Genomic DNA, 13810 nt, shown 5'->3' with positions numbered 1-13810 from the left:
AAGCTCTGCTAATTTATTATCCAATCATGTGCAAGCTAAAATGCTGTTTTTTATTTTTCTTGCAGCGACTGCAGTTCCAAGTGCAATTTTAAGTGCACTTTGCACTTGTAGTTTGCACTTGTAGTGCAAGGTGGATTTACCTTTAGTAAATAACCCCCATTGTGTGTTTTTTAAAAATTGTCGCTCTTCTTTTGTTTATATCGCAAAAAATAAAAACCGCAGAGGTGATCAAATACCCCCAAAAGAAAGCTTTATTTGTGGGGAAAAAAAAGACATCAATTTTGTTTGGTTGCATGGCCACGCAATTGTCAGTTAAAGCGACGCAGTGCTGTATCGCAAAAAATGGCCTGGTCATTGAGCAGCCAAATCTTCCGGGGCTGAATTGGTTAAAGAGGTGTTTCAGCCTGGGGTATAAAAAATAAAAGCCAGCAGCTACAAATACTGTAGCTGCTGACCTTTTAATATATGGACACTTACCTGTCCAGGGAGCCCGCGATGTCCCAGCCGATTTACAGATTGGCTGTCTGGTGCCGCCGCCGCCATCTCCACTAAGGGAAACCGGCAGAAAGGCCTTTTGGCGGTACCTTACTGTGCATATGCGAAGCATGCTGCACTTTCTAATTGGCCTGGCGGTAGAGGATGGAGGAGGGGTGCTGAACTTCCAAGGGATGGCACTGTCTCCAGAAGTGGGGAAGAGGGACCTTTCAAACACAGATCCCCGTCCCCCCAAAAGGTGCCAAACGTGGCACCGGAGGGGGGGGGGGGGGGAGCAAATAAGCAGAAAATCCACTTTTGGATGGACTCTGCTTTAACATATAAATCCTGGAAGCTGATTGGCTACCATGCACAGCTGCACCAGATTTTGCACTCTCCAGTTTTAGTAAATCAACCCTATTAACCACTTCAATACCGGGCATTTTCACCCCCTTCCTGCCCAGGCCAATTTTTAGCTTTCAGCACTGTTATGATTTGAATGACAATTGCCCGGTCATACAACACTGTACCCATATGACATTTTGATCATTATTTTTTCCCACAAATAGAGCTTTCTTTTGGTGGTATTTGATCACTTCTGCGTTTTTTATTTTTTGCGCTATAAAAAAAAAAGAGCGACAATTTTGAAAAAAAACACTATTTTTTACTTTTTGCTATAATAAATATCCTAATTTAACAAAAAAAAAAAATTTCTTCCTCAGTTTAGGCCGATATGTATTCTTCTACATATTTTTGGCAAAAAAAAAAAAAATTCGCAATAAGCCTATATTGATTGGTTTGCGCAAAAGTTATAGCACCTACAAAATAGGGGATAGATTTATGGCTTTTTTTTTTTTAACTAGTAATGGCGGCGATCTTTTTTGTCAGGACTGCAATATTGCGGTGGACAGATCGTACAGTTTTGACACTATTTTGGGACCATTCACATTTATACAGCGAACAGTGCTATAAAAATGTGCTGATTACTGTATAAATGTCACTGGCAGGGAAGCGGTTATCACTAGGGGGCGATTAGGGGTTAAATGTGTTACCTAGGGAGTGATTCTAACTGTGGGGGGAGGGGACTGATGGGGGAGGTGACTGATAGATGTTCCTCTATACTGGGAACACATGATTGGTCTCCTCTCCCCTGACAGGACGTGGATCTGTGTGTTTACACACACAGATCCACGTCTTTTCTTTGTGACCGGCAATCGCGGGTGCCTGGCGGACATTGCGTCCACCAGGCACGCGCATAGGCTCCTGAGTGCGCTCCCTACCGCTGGGGAAGCCGAGGACGTCATACGTCGGCCACCCAGGATGAGAGAGCCACCTTGCGGCTGTCATTTGACTATAGTATATGTGGGATGGGAAGAGGTCGATTTCTCCACTTTAATTTCAGATTCAATAATGCAGAGAATCCACTTACAATTTGTTTCATTCATGCAGAGATCGTATACCCCCATATATTTGGTTCACATACCACCCTCCCTTTCAAGGGGTCTCCAGTTAAGAATCCTTGAAATAAACGCTTTCAGTGGTTAAATAGCAGTTTTCATGTGAAAAAGTAATTGCATGCTGGTGTGATATACATGGATGTGAATTTACATGAAATGATCGTGAGAAAATAATAAATACATCTAAAATAACTCGTACAGCTTAGTGAGCTGACCCAAAGTTACAGATTTGGGGGTGCACTTCTCATATAATGGAGAACGTCTATGCATCTAAGAGATGAGAGAGTCTTCCTTGCAGAGGGACATTTCCTGAGCTGTACAGAGTCCCAATGTAACTGATTGAAAAATCTAACTTTTCTGGCTGCTGTAACTCTTCTTTAAGGTCTTGCACTAAAATCTTCTTTGTCACCTGCAAGAGAAGTATGATAAATTAAATGGTTATCCTTTAAAACTAAGTAATCAAATGCAAAAAATATAATTTTTTTTTTCAATGTGCACTTGATATATATGGTAAGGTAAAATTAAATGTCCAGTTTTTTTTGTTGTTGTTTTTTTCCAACTTTTTGTTGGGGTGGGGTTACAATGTGAAAAAAAATATATATTTCCAGGTCAAACTGCACATTTGTGACTCTTCAGGAATAATATGGGATGTAAAGGCAGCATATGTCACATCTACCCAACAAAGTGACAGTCCAGTCATCTTAGTATGTGAGCTGATTATGTATAGGGGGTTGAGAAAAAGTAGTAAAACCATGCTATTGTATATAGACCTTGTTATACTTTAAAGCACTATTAAACCCAAAAGCAATCATTTATTCTATTGAAAAAACAAATTATGTGGCGCTACTTACGCCTAGGTAGAAAGGTGTATAAATAAGCAATATGTACACGTGCAAAAGTACATAAAATATAAAATTAATAAAAGTACAATAGTGCATTAATACATGAATGACAATCATAAAGTGCAATGAAGCATGAGATAAACTCATACAAAGTGAAGTGCAATTCCACCAAAGTAAATAAACAATGTGCAAAAATATATAAATATAAACCCGTGACACACAGGTGTGTGTAATAAATGTCCAAACAAATGGTATTAATGAGTGATACGTGTAGTCCAAAAAGCCATGCAATGCGGCTCCCAATACCAACAAGGTAAGGTCTTCTGATAATACAGGAAAGTGCAAGTGCAGTAAACAATCACTGTGGCGACAAGTGTCTAAGATAGATGTGTTCATCCAATCAAGCTCCGGAGTGCAACACCTATTTCCCCCAGCCTCTCACCTGTAGCAGCGGCCCCCAATGGGCCAAGTCGAGCGTGAACCAACAAGTGGTAGAGCTATCCACAGGAAAAACAGCTTCCGGTCATGGTCACAGCACTTGGGGACATTCTATATTCAGCCAGCAATTGCACTTTCCCACACCAAAAGTATAACTAGTCATTGGAGAGCGGCAATAGTTTACAAGACGTCGTAGGACATTACAAGTTCTCTATGGATGGTCACAATGGTCCTCAGACAGTCCAGCCTTCTTGGGTTGTTCCAGGCATTTTTCAGTGTTAGGCAGCTTATGAATGCCTTGTCTTGAATCAGGTTTGGTAATTCCTGAAGAGGTCTAGTGATGACCCGTATTCTTTGGTGTCCTGGCTCTGTGCAAGCTGCAGGAGGCACAGCAATGATCAGCACTCTGTACACTCCACACACAGCACTGAATGAAATGTACCGTCCCCCGGAACAGCTCAGCCCTTTCCACTTCCTGGGAAGGGATCTCACCATTGCTGCCTCAGAGAGGCCTCCTGCAGCCTGCACAGAGCCAGGACACCAAGGAACACGGGTCATCACTAGACCTCTTCAAGAATTACCAAACCTGATTCAAGACAAGACATTCATAAGCTGCCCAACACTGAAAAAAAACCTGGAACAACCCAAGAAGGCTGGACTGTCTGAGGACAATTGTGACCATCCATAGTGAACTTGTAATGTCCTACGACGTCTTGTAAACTATTGCCGCTCTCCAATGACTAGTTAGTTATACTTTTGGTGTGGGAGAGTGCAATTGCTGGCTGAATATCGAATGTCCCCCAAGTGCTGTGACCATGACCGGAAGCTGTTTTTCCTGTGGCTAGCTCTACTACTTGTTGGTTCACGCTCGACTTGGCCCATTGGGGGCCGCTGCTACAGGTGAGAGGCTGGGGGAAATAGGTGTCGCACTCCGGAGCTTGATTGGATGAACACATCTATCTTAGACACTTGTCGCCACAGTGATTGTTTACTGCACTTGCACTTTCCTGTATTATCAGAAGACCTTACCTTGTTGGTATTGGGAGCCGCATTGCATGTCTTTTTGGACTACACGTATCACTCATTAATACCATTTGTTTGGACATTTATTACACACACCTGTGTGTCACGGGTTTATATTTATATATTTTTGCACATTGTTTATTTACTTTGGTGGAATTGCACTTCACTTTGTATGAGTTTATCTCATTCTTCATTGCACTTTATGATTGTCATTCATGTATTTATGATATTTTTGCACTATTGCACCTTTATTAATTTTATATTTTATGTACTTTTGCACGTGTACATATTGCTTATTTATACACCTTTCTACCTAGGCGTAAGTAGTGCCACATAATTTGTTTTTTCATTTGGTTTAGTTATGCGAGTACACTGTTCTATGTTGGCAGCTCTTAATTAGCCTATTGGTCACTGTGGGTTTGCGCATTTGTTTATTTACTTCTGGTTCACTTATTCTATTGCAGCTTACCAATTCTTAGATGTGATGGCTGCTTTAGATTTCTTTTTTAGGCTTTTTTTCCTCTTATTTCACCTGGTGCTGTCAGACAGCTGCTGACGACGCGCATTTACATGAAACATACGAAGAGCTGCACTGTGAAGGGCTAGAGGTCGTGCCACCATTCTCTGCGAGTTTGGCAGCCCCTTATGTAAGTTTGAAAGCGACGTTTGTTTTTAATGTATATTTTGGAATATTAAAATACTACACTATGACCAAAAATATTTTTTTTGGTTGGTAAGTCCGTGCTGATAACTCTGGTACTATCCCCTAGTCCTGCCATCTGTGGAGCGAGAGTGGTGATGCTGGATTCCATTTACACAAAGTGCTTATTGTTGTTCTAGTAATAGACAACATATCCTGGGTGACACAACTAGGGGGTTGCCGCCCCAACCCGCTCTGGGAACTCACTGCCGCCCGATCAAGTGTAATGGACAGACATGTCTCTTAGATTGTAAGCTCTAAGGAGCAGGGCCCTCTAATTCCTACTGTATCAAAGTGTATTGTATTTGTACTGTCTGCCCTCAAGTTGTAAAGCGCTACGTAAACTGTTGGCGCTATATAAATACTGTATAATAATAATGTCTCCCACCTAGTCCTGCCAAGTGCCCAACTAGCCTATGTCTTTTCTATGTGAGGCATCCCAAAGAAGGGGAGGCTTCAAAGAAGGTGGGGTGAAGAGGAGGCCCTGGACAGGGGGGGGGATGCAGAGGAGGCCCTGGACTAGGGGATGCAGAGAAGGGGGCCCTGGACTTAAAAAGTGGGGTCGATGAAGGACCTGGATTCAGAGAGCAGGGTGCAGAGGAGGCTCTTAACTTGGGGTGGGCTGTAAAGGAGGCCTTGGACTGGGAAAGGAGTGCAGAGGAGGCCCTGGACTAGGGGGATGGGTGCAGAGGAGTCCATTGACTTGGAAATGGTTGGTGTCGCAAAGGCCCCTGGATGGGGGGGTGGTACAAGGGAGATACTGGACTAGGTGAGGGGGTGCCTTCAGGTCCCAGATTAGGAGAGGGGGGTGTCTGGAGGTCCTGGACTATGAGAGAGGGATTGTGGAGGCCCACTGGAGTAGGAAAGAGGGTGCCTGAAGGACCTTCCAGCTTCAGGGAAAGCGAGCCCAAATTTGTAGCCTGGGCTGAGGAAGAGCCTGCCTGGGCCCTGGAGGGTAAGTTCACAACATAAATGGGGACATTTTTTAATTCTTGAAGGTAATGCCAAAAAGCAGCAAAGAGACAGGTCATGTGATAGATTTATTAAAGCAGAAGTCCAGCCAAAGCTTGTTTGGTTGTACTTCTCCTGTTAATCACATCAGTGCAGATTGTTTTGCACTCCTGTGACCCATTTTCAGCTGACAGCGGTCTTAAGCCTGCTCTCGGCTGATGTCACAGAATCGGTCCAGGCTGGGGAAAGATTGCAACCATATGGTTGGGAATCCGCCCACATGTCTGGACCGGCACCCAGCTCCGCCTCTCAGCGAGTTGCAGAGAGCCTGAGCCGGCCACTCCTGCCCCCTCCACAGCCCAGTGTCTTGGTGGGCACTGGAGGGGGCAGAGCCAGAGACTGACAGACACCAGCTCTCTGATCAGGGAGTTTTGAGAACCGAGCTATCGGCGGTGTTTGATTACTCGGTTCTCAGTCTTCGAGCCGGCGGGAGACAGATGCAGCATCCACCTAGGTAAGTATGATTTATAAATAAAATTCCCATACTTCTCTTTTAATTACACAACTGCTCCTCTTTCCTGTTATCTGGCCCATATGACAATTAGGCCTCAGTCACATGGAGCATATGCATCCATGCCCAGTGTGATGGCCGTGTACCACGTGGGGATGCATAGTGTTCTGTGCAGTCAGTCCAGTAAAAGTCAGTTGGGATGCAGCAGCTGCATGGACATAGTCAAATGTTAAAATTTGACATGCAGACAGGAAGGGATGCATGTATCCAAACGCAGTGTCTTCATCCTGATCTGTGCACCCACTTCTATAGGTGAAGCTCTCTGGTGAATGCAGATGCAGCAAAAAGTGGCTCAACATACAGGACCTGTCTCAGCGCCTGTCTGAATGAGCCCTTAGGGGAATTTATCAAAACTAGAGCAGACAGAATTTAGAACAGCTGTCCATGGCAACCAATCAGCTCAAAGCTTTCATTTTTAAAGCTGAAGATAGAAGCTGATTGGTTGCCATGCACAGCTCTTCCAGATTCTGACTGCACCAGTTTTGAGAAATTCCCTTCACTGGGTTTTACATTTCTTACGCCTGGCTACTGCATTCTAAGTACAGCACATTTTTTGTTAAAGTGGTTGTAAAGGCACAACATTCTATGCATGAAGGTAAAAAAACCTGTGTGCAGCAGCTCCCCCACCTAATTTTTCCTGAGCTCCCTCTCGATCCAGCGATGCCCATAAGAGCCTTGGCTGACTGGGGACTCGCACTCCTGATTGGCTTTTGGCAGCAGCGGTAGTCATTGGCTCACTGGCTGTAATTTACAGCAATCAGAAGATGGAGGGAGCGAAGTCAAGCCATGGCTCTGTGTGAATGGACACACAGAGCCGTGGCTCGGGAACATGCCTGCTTGGGTGTCCTCATAGCAGGCTTCTTGCTGGGGGGGGGGCACCCAGAAAGAGGGAGGGGCCAGCAAAGGACCCAAGAAGATGAGGATCCAAACTGCTCTGTGCAAAACTACTATACAGAGCAGGTAAGTATTGTGTGTGTGTATATATATATATATATATATATATATATATATATATATATATATATATATATATATATATATATATATATATATAAAAAAAGAGTTTAATATCACTTTAAGGTTGCAGGGGCTTTTATCCTTAAGGCTTCTATCTCGGAGTGATTCTTTCTACAAGTGATATGCACTTCAGTCCCTGCTTCAAGTTCTGCCTCACCTGAACATTGATTCTCTGTCTCTTTACAGGTATGTGTCAGCTCAACCACATCTTCCACCGTTAAATGAAATTGGGATCTGCTTGCTGTCTCTGTGTATGTGTCTTTGGTATGTGGCCTTCTGTATCTGTTGCCCTGTGTGCATAACCATGATATTGTTTTTTGTTGCTCTGGACTGTTTTACCTAGGTTTTATGTGTTGATCTTATCTTGGCCTCTGGTCTCTTGCTATTCTGACTTTAGAAGCAAAAGGTCCAGTTTGATTGTTAGGCATTCTTATATTCACTCATGATTAATTAACGAATTTCCACCCCACCCTTATAACAGTATAAATTTGAGCATCCTTAAGGGGTCAGCACATTGTTGGGGTAGAACATTGCAGGGGTTTCTATCCTTAAGGCTTCTATCTCAAAGTGATTCTTTCTACAAGTGATATGCACTTCAGCGATTGCACGAAGCAAACAAATATAGCAATCTGCACTAGAAAGCACCTAACAGACTGCAGGTGGACCTGTCTCTCTATTAAGCTCTCCTTCCGCTCTGTAACATGCGCTCTCTACCACTGCTTCTGATACTTATGTCCTCTCTCCTCAAACTCTCTTACCTTCACCCCCCTTCTCCACCCGCTTGCTTATACATATCACCCTGCCTTCTGTCCTTTCCTTACTACTGCTCCTACCAACTCTTGTTCATTCTACATCCATATACTGATAAAACCTCCAGTACTCTGAGACATGCCCCTTCACATAACTCACATTCCCACATTACCTCCCTCACCCTCCTGCTTCTCCTAACCTCTGGTGACATATCCCCAAACCCTGGGCCGCTATCATCCGTCTTTGCCCAACACTCCCATCCCCCTACACCCTCTGGCAGGAGCCGCAACCCACAGAACTTGGTCTCTATTCCTCTTTCCAAAACCAGCCCCCCTTTTCCTGTGCCCTTTGGAATGCACGCTCTGTCTGCAACAAACTCACCGCCCTTCACTACCTCTTTATCACAAATTCCTTTAACCTACTTGCCATTACTGAAACCTGGCTTCATGAATCGGATACTACTTCTCCTGCTTCCCTCTCCCATGGGGGCCTTATCTGGACTCACTCTCCCAGACCAACTGGACGGAAGGGAGGTGGAGTGGGAATCCTTCTAGCCCCATGCAGCACCTATCAGGTACTTCACCCACCTCCCTCTCTGACACTCTCCTTTTTTGAGGCACATTGCATTTGTCTGTTCTCTCCCATTTCTCTAAGAATTGCTGTCATCTTCCGGCCCCCTGGACCAGTATCAGCCTTCCTTGATGACTTCTCTGCCTGACTACCCTACTTTCTCTCTTCTGAAATCCCCACAATTATTCTCGGTGACTTCAATATCCCTGTTAACACTACTATTACTTCTAAACTTCTCAGTCTAACCTCATCGATTGACTGGAAGCAATGGATACGGGCTCCAACTCCAACGGCAACACTCTTGACCTTGTATTCTCCTATATGTGCACTCCGTGCAACCTTTCCAACAATCCTCTCCCACTCTCTGATCAACACCTTATTAGTTTTGCTCTCTCCCTGACTTCCACCTCCTCTCCCTCCAACCGCCTAACAGTTACACATAGAAACCTTCGCCACCTCAGCCCTTCTCTTCTCTGCTACTGATCACCTCTATGACAAAATCTCACCTCTGTCCTGCCCCAACCTAGCCACTTTCATCTAGAACAGCTCAATGTCTTCCTCCCTAGACAAGCTTGCTCCCCTCACTACATGCAGAATTAGGCCCCGACTGCTACAACCCTGGCAAACAGATGACGCCAGAAGTCTCAGAAAACGTAGCCGCACTCTTGAGCGCCTGTGGCATAAGACTAAGATCCAGGAAGACTTCACACAATATAAATCTGCCCTCCTAAAATACTATTCCTGCCTTCACACTGCCAAACAGACCTACTTTATCACACTCATTAACACCTTCTCATCCAGTCCACGTCAACTCTTCTCTATCTTCAACACTCTACTCTGTCCTCCACTGCCTCCACCCACCAACTCACTCACTGCCCAGGAGATCGCCAATCACTTCAAAACTAAGATTGATACAATTCATGAGGAGATCACCAATGCGCGAAATCCTCCCCCATGCAACACCCCATGTCCACAGATGCAATCATTACTTCCCTCATTCAACCCTGCTACTATTACTGAGGTTGCTAAACTTTTACCTAACACTCATCTAACCACCTGCCTCCTGGATCCTGCTCCCTCACAAATGCTACACGCACCCTCTGACTCGATTCTACACTCTCTAACTCACATTTTCAACCTCTCCCTCTCTTGTGGCATCTTCCCAAACTCTCTAAAACATGCGCTAGTCACCCCCATACTTAAAAAGCCCTCACTGGACCCCACCAATCTCAACAACCTACGTCCCATCTCCTTACTCGCCTTCTCCTCCAAACTTCTTGAAAGACTGGTTTAGAACCGACTAAGCGACCATCTGACCATGAATAAACTTCTTGATCCCCTTCAGTCCGATTTTGCCCTCAACACTCCACGGAAACTGCTCTCCTTAAACTCTCAAATGACCTACTAACGGCTAAAACCAGTGGACACTATTCTGTACTACTTCTCCTGGATCTATCTGCTGCCTTTGACACAGTGGACCACCCCCTCCTCCTCAATAAACTCCACTCCTTTGGTCTCCATGACTGTACTCTTCGCTGGTTCTCATCCTACCTATCCCACCACTCCTTCAGTGTCACTTACAACTCTACTTCCTCATCTCCTCTTCCTTTCTCCATCGGGGTCCCCCAAGGTTCTGTTCTTGGACCTCTCCTTTTCTCAATCTACACCACCTCCCTGGGTCAGTTGATTGCCTCCCATGGCTTTAAATATCATCTCTACGCTGATGACACCCAAATCTATCTCTCCACCCCCCAGCTCTCTCCATCTGTCTCCTCACGCATTACCAACTTACTAGCAGACATATCAGCCTGGATGTCACATCACTTCCTCAAACTCAACCTATCCAAAACCGAGCTTGTGATATTTCCTCCCTAAGGTGCCACTTCCCCTGATTTCTCTGTCAATATCAACGGCTCAACTATCAACCCATCTCCCCACGCCAAGGTCCTAGGTGCAATCCTGGACTCTGAACTAACCTTTCGACCCCACATTCTATCACTATCCAAAATTTGCCGCCTCAATCTCTGCAACATCTCCAAGATACGCCCCTTCCTAACCAATGTCACCACAAAGCTTCTAATCCACTCCCTGGTCATCTCCCGCCTCGACTACTGCAACTCCCTCCTCATTGGCTTAACTCTAAATAGGCTATCCCCACTTCAGTCCATCATGAATGCTGCTGCCAGGCTCATCCACCTCACAAACCGCTCAGCGTCTGCTATACCCCTCTGCCAATTTCTCCATTGGCTGCCACTCAGTCACCGAATTAAATTCAAGATACTAACTATAACTTACAAAGCCATCCACAACCTGGCCCCCAGCTACATCTCTAACCTAGTCTCAAAATACCAACCTAATCGTTCTCTTCGCTCCTCCCAAGACCTCCTGCTCTCAAACTCCCTTGTCACCTCACCCCATGCTCGCCTTCAGGACTTCTCCAGAGCCTCTCCCATCCTCTGGAATGCTCTACCCCAATCCATCCGATTTTCTCCTACTTTATCCACTTTCAGACGATCCCTGAAAACTCATCTCTTCAGAGAAGCCTATCTGGCCCCCACCTAACAACTGTACATTTATCTTCTCAATCAGCACATCACCCACAGTTATTACCTCTTGTATCTCTTGACCTTCCCTATTAGATTGTAAGTTCTAAGGAGCAGGGCCCTCTGATTCCTACTGTATTAAAGTGTATTGTATTTGTACTGTCTACCCTCAAGTTGTAAAATGCTACGTAAACTGTTGGCGCTATTTAAATCCTGTATAATAATAATAAGGTTAGCTGTGCGTAAATAATATGTAACAGAACCATTTTTATTTTATTAAAATTAGCATACTGAGGATGGAACTGTGTTACATACTCGCTTGTGGCACAGTCATTAAAGCATATGGCCCTTTAAGCCCCTCCCACTCTTGAAGCAATCTGACTACACCCACAGTTTTGGCGTGGTGCCGCTATATTGCCACATACCATATCATTTATGCAAAAAAATGTCCAGCCCCGGGCGCCAGATGTGCTAGCTACACCACTGACCTCTGGTGAGTGTGTATTTCTACCATTTGTGAAGGATTGGCACTATGGGTGTTTCCAAGCGTTGGGTGACAGCTGAAGTGGAGCACTTTTATGTTTTACACCCATAACAATATGAACTGTTTTTATTTTTGATGTTCTGACAAACTTTAGTTTAATAAAATGTCTACACACCCTTGTTAAAATGTCAGCTTTCTGTGATGTTAAAAAAATGAGACAAAGATAAATCATTTCAGAACTTTTTTTCCACCTTTAATGTGACCTATAAACTGTACAACTCACTTAAACAACAAACTGAAATCCTTTAGGTGGAGGCAAGTAAAAATAAAATAATATGGTTGCATAAGTGTGCACACCCTTAAACTAATACTTTGTTGAAGCACCTGATTTTATTACAGAACTCAGTCTTTGGGTATGAGTCTATCAGCATGGCACATCTTGACTTGGCAATATTTGCCCACTCTTCTTTGCAAAAACACTCCAAATCTGTCAGATTGTGAGGGTGTTTCCTGTGCACAGCCTTCTTCAGATCACCCCACAGATTTTCAATGGGATTCAGGTCTGGGCTCTGGCTGGGCCATTCCAAAACTTTATTCGTCTTCTGGTGAAGCCATTCCTTTGTTGCTTTGGATGTATGCTTTGGGTCCTTCTGGTGCTGAAAGATGAAGTTCCTCTTCATGTTCAGCTTTCTAGCAGAAGCCTGAAGGTTTTGTGCTAATATTGACTGGTATTTGGAGCTGTTTATAATTCCCTCTACCTTGACTAAGGCCCCTGTTCCAGATGGAGAAACAGCCCCAAAGCATGATGCTGCCACTACCATGCTTCACTGTGGGTATGGTGTTCTTTTGGGGATGTGCAGTGTTGTTTTTGTGCCAAACATATCTTTTGGAATCGTGGCCAAAAAGTTCAACCTTGGTTTCATCAGACCATAACACATTTTCCCACATGCTTTTGTTTTTGCAAAATTTAGGCAGGCTTGGATGTTTTTCATCGTAAGAAAAGGCTTCCGTCTTGCCACTCTACCCCATAGCCAAGACATTTGAAGAATACGGGAGATTGTTGTCACATTTACCACACAGCCAGTACTTGCCAGATATTCCTACAGCTCCTTTAATGTTGCTGTAGGCCTCTTGGCAGCCTCCCTGACCAGTTTTCTTCTCATCAATTTTGGAGTGATGTCCAGTTCTTGGTAATGTCACTGTTGTGCTATATTTTCTCCACTTGATCAGTGTGTTCCAAGGTATATCTAATTCCTTGGAAATTCTTTTGGTACCTTTTTAACAATGAGATCCCTCTGATGTTTTGGAAGCTCTCTGTGGACCATGGAGTTTGCTGTAGGATGCAACTAAGAAAATGTCAGGAATGACCTACTAGAACACCCGTTAACCGGGCCGGACCGTGGATCTGTGTGTGTAAACACACAGATCCACAGCCTGTCAGCTCAGAGGAGAGCGATCTGTGTTCCCAGAACGGAGGAACACTGATTGGTCTCCTCCCCTTGAGCGTCCCCTCCCCCTTCAGTTAGAATCATTCCCTAGGAGACATATTAACTCCTCCCCGCCCCTCACTGCCTGTCACATTTACACAGTAATCAATGCAATTTTATAGCATTGATCGCTGTATAAATGTGAATGGTCCCAAAAATGTGTCAAAAGTGTCCGATGTGTCCGCCATAATGTCGCAGTCACGAAAAAAAATTGCGATCGCCGCTAAAAAAATAAATAAATATTTTTTTTTTAAAAAATGCCATAAATCAAAAAGTATTTTGTAGACGCTATAACTTTTGCGCAAACCAATCAATATACGCTTATTGAGATTTTTTTTTTACCAAAAATATGTAGAGGAATACGTATCGGCCGAAACTGAGGAAAAAATTTGTTTTTAAAAAAAAAAATTGGGATATTTATTATAGCAAAAAGTAAAAAATATTGTGTTTTTTTTCAAAATTGTCGCTCTTCTTTTGTTTATAGCGCAAAAAATAAAAACCGC

General features: G+C 44.1%; 1 protein-coding gene across 2 annotated transcripts in view; it reads right to left on the bottom strand.

The window, feature by feature from the left end:
* Window positions 1-1645: 1645 nt before the first annotated feature.
* LOC141140867 (spermatogenesis-associated protein 7 homolog) overlaps window positions 1646-13810 on the bottom strand; it is a 381599-nt gene continuing 369434 nt past the window's right edge. For both annotated transcript variants that reach the window (XM_073628391.1, XM_073628392.1), the window contains one exon: window positions 1646-2340. Coding sequence is in view for 1 of the 2 variants with exons in the window: in XM_073628392.1 (XP_073484493.1) it covers window positions 2337-2340 (4 nt within the window). In the remaining variant the exon portion in view is untranslated. The remainder of the gene's footprint in view (window positions 2341-13810) is intronic.

This window comes from Aquarana catesbeiana, linkage group LG04 (assembly GCF_042186555.1).
Source record: "Aquarana catesbeiana isolate 2022-GZ linkage group LG04, ASM4218655v1, whole genome shotgun sequence".
NCBI classification, from domain to species: domain Eukaryota; kingdom Metazoa; phylum Chordata; class Amphibia; order Anura; family Ranidae; genus Aquarana; species Aquarana catesbeiana.
The sequence above is the reverse complement of the archived record's forward strand: the minus strand, read 5'-3'. Positions and strand labels throughout refer to the sequence as shown.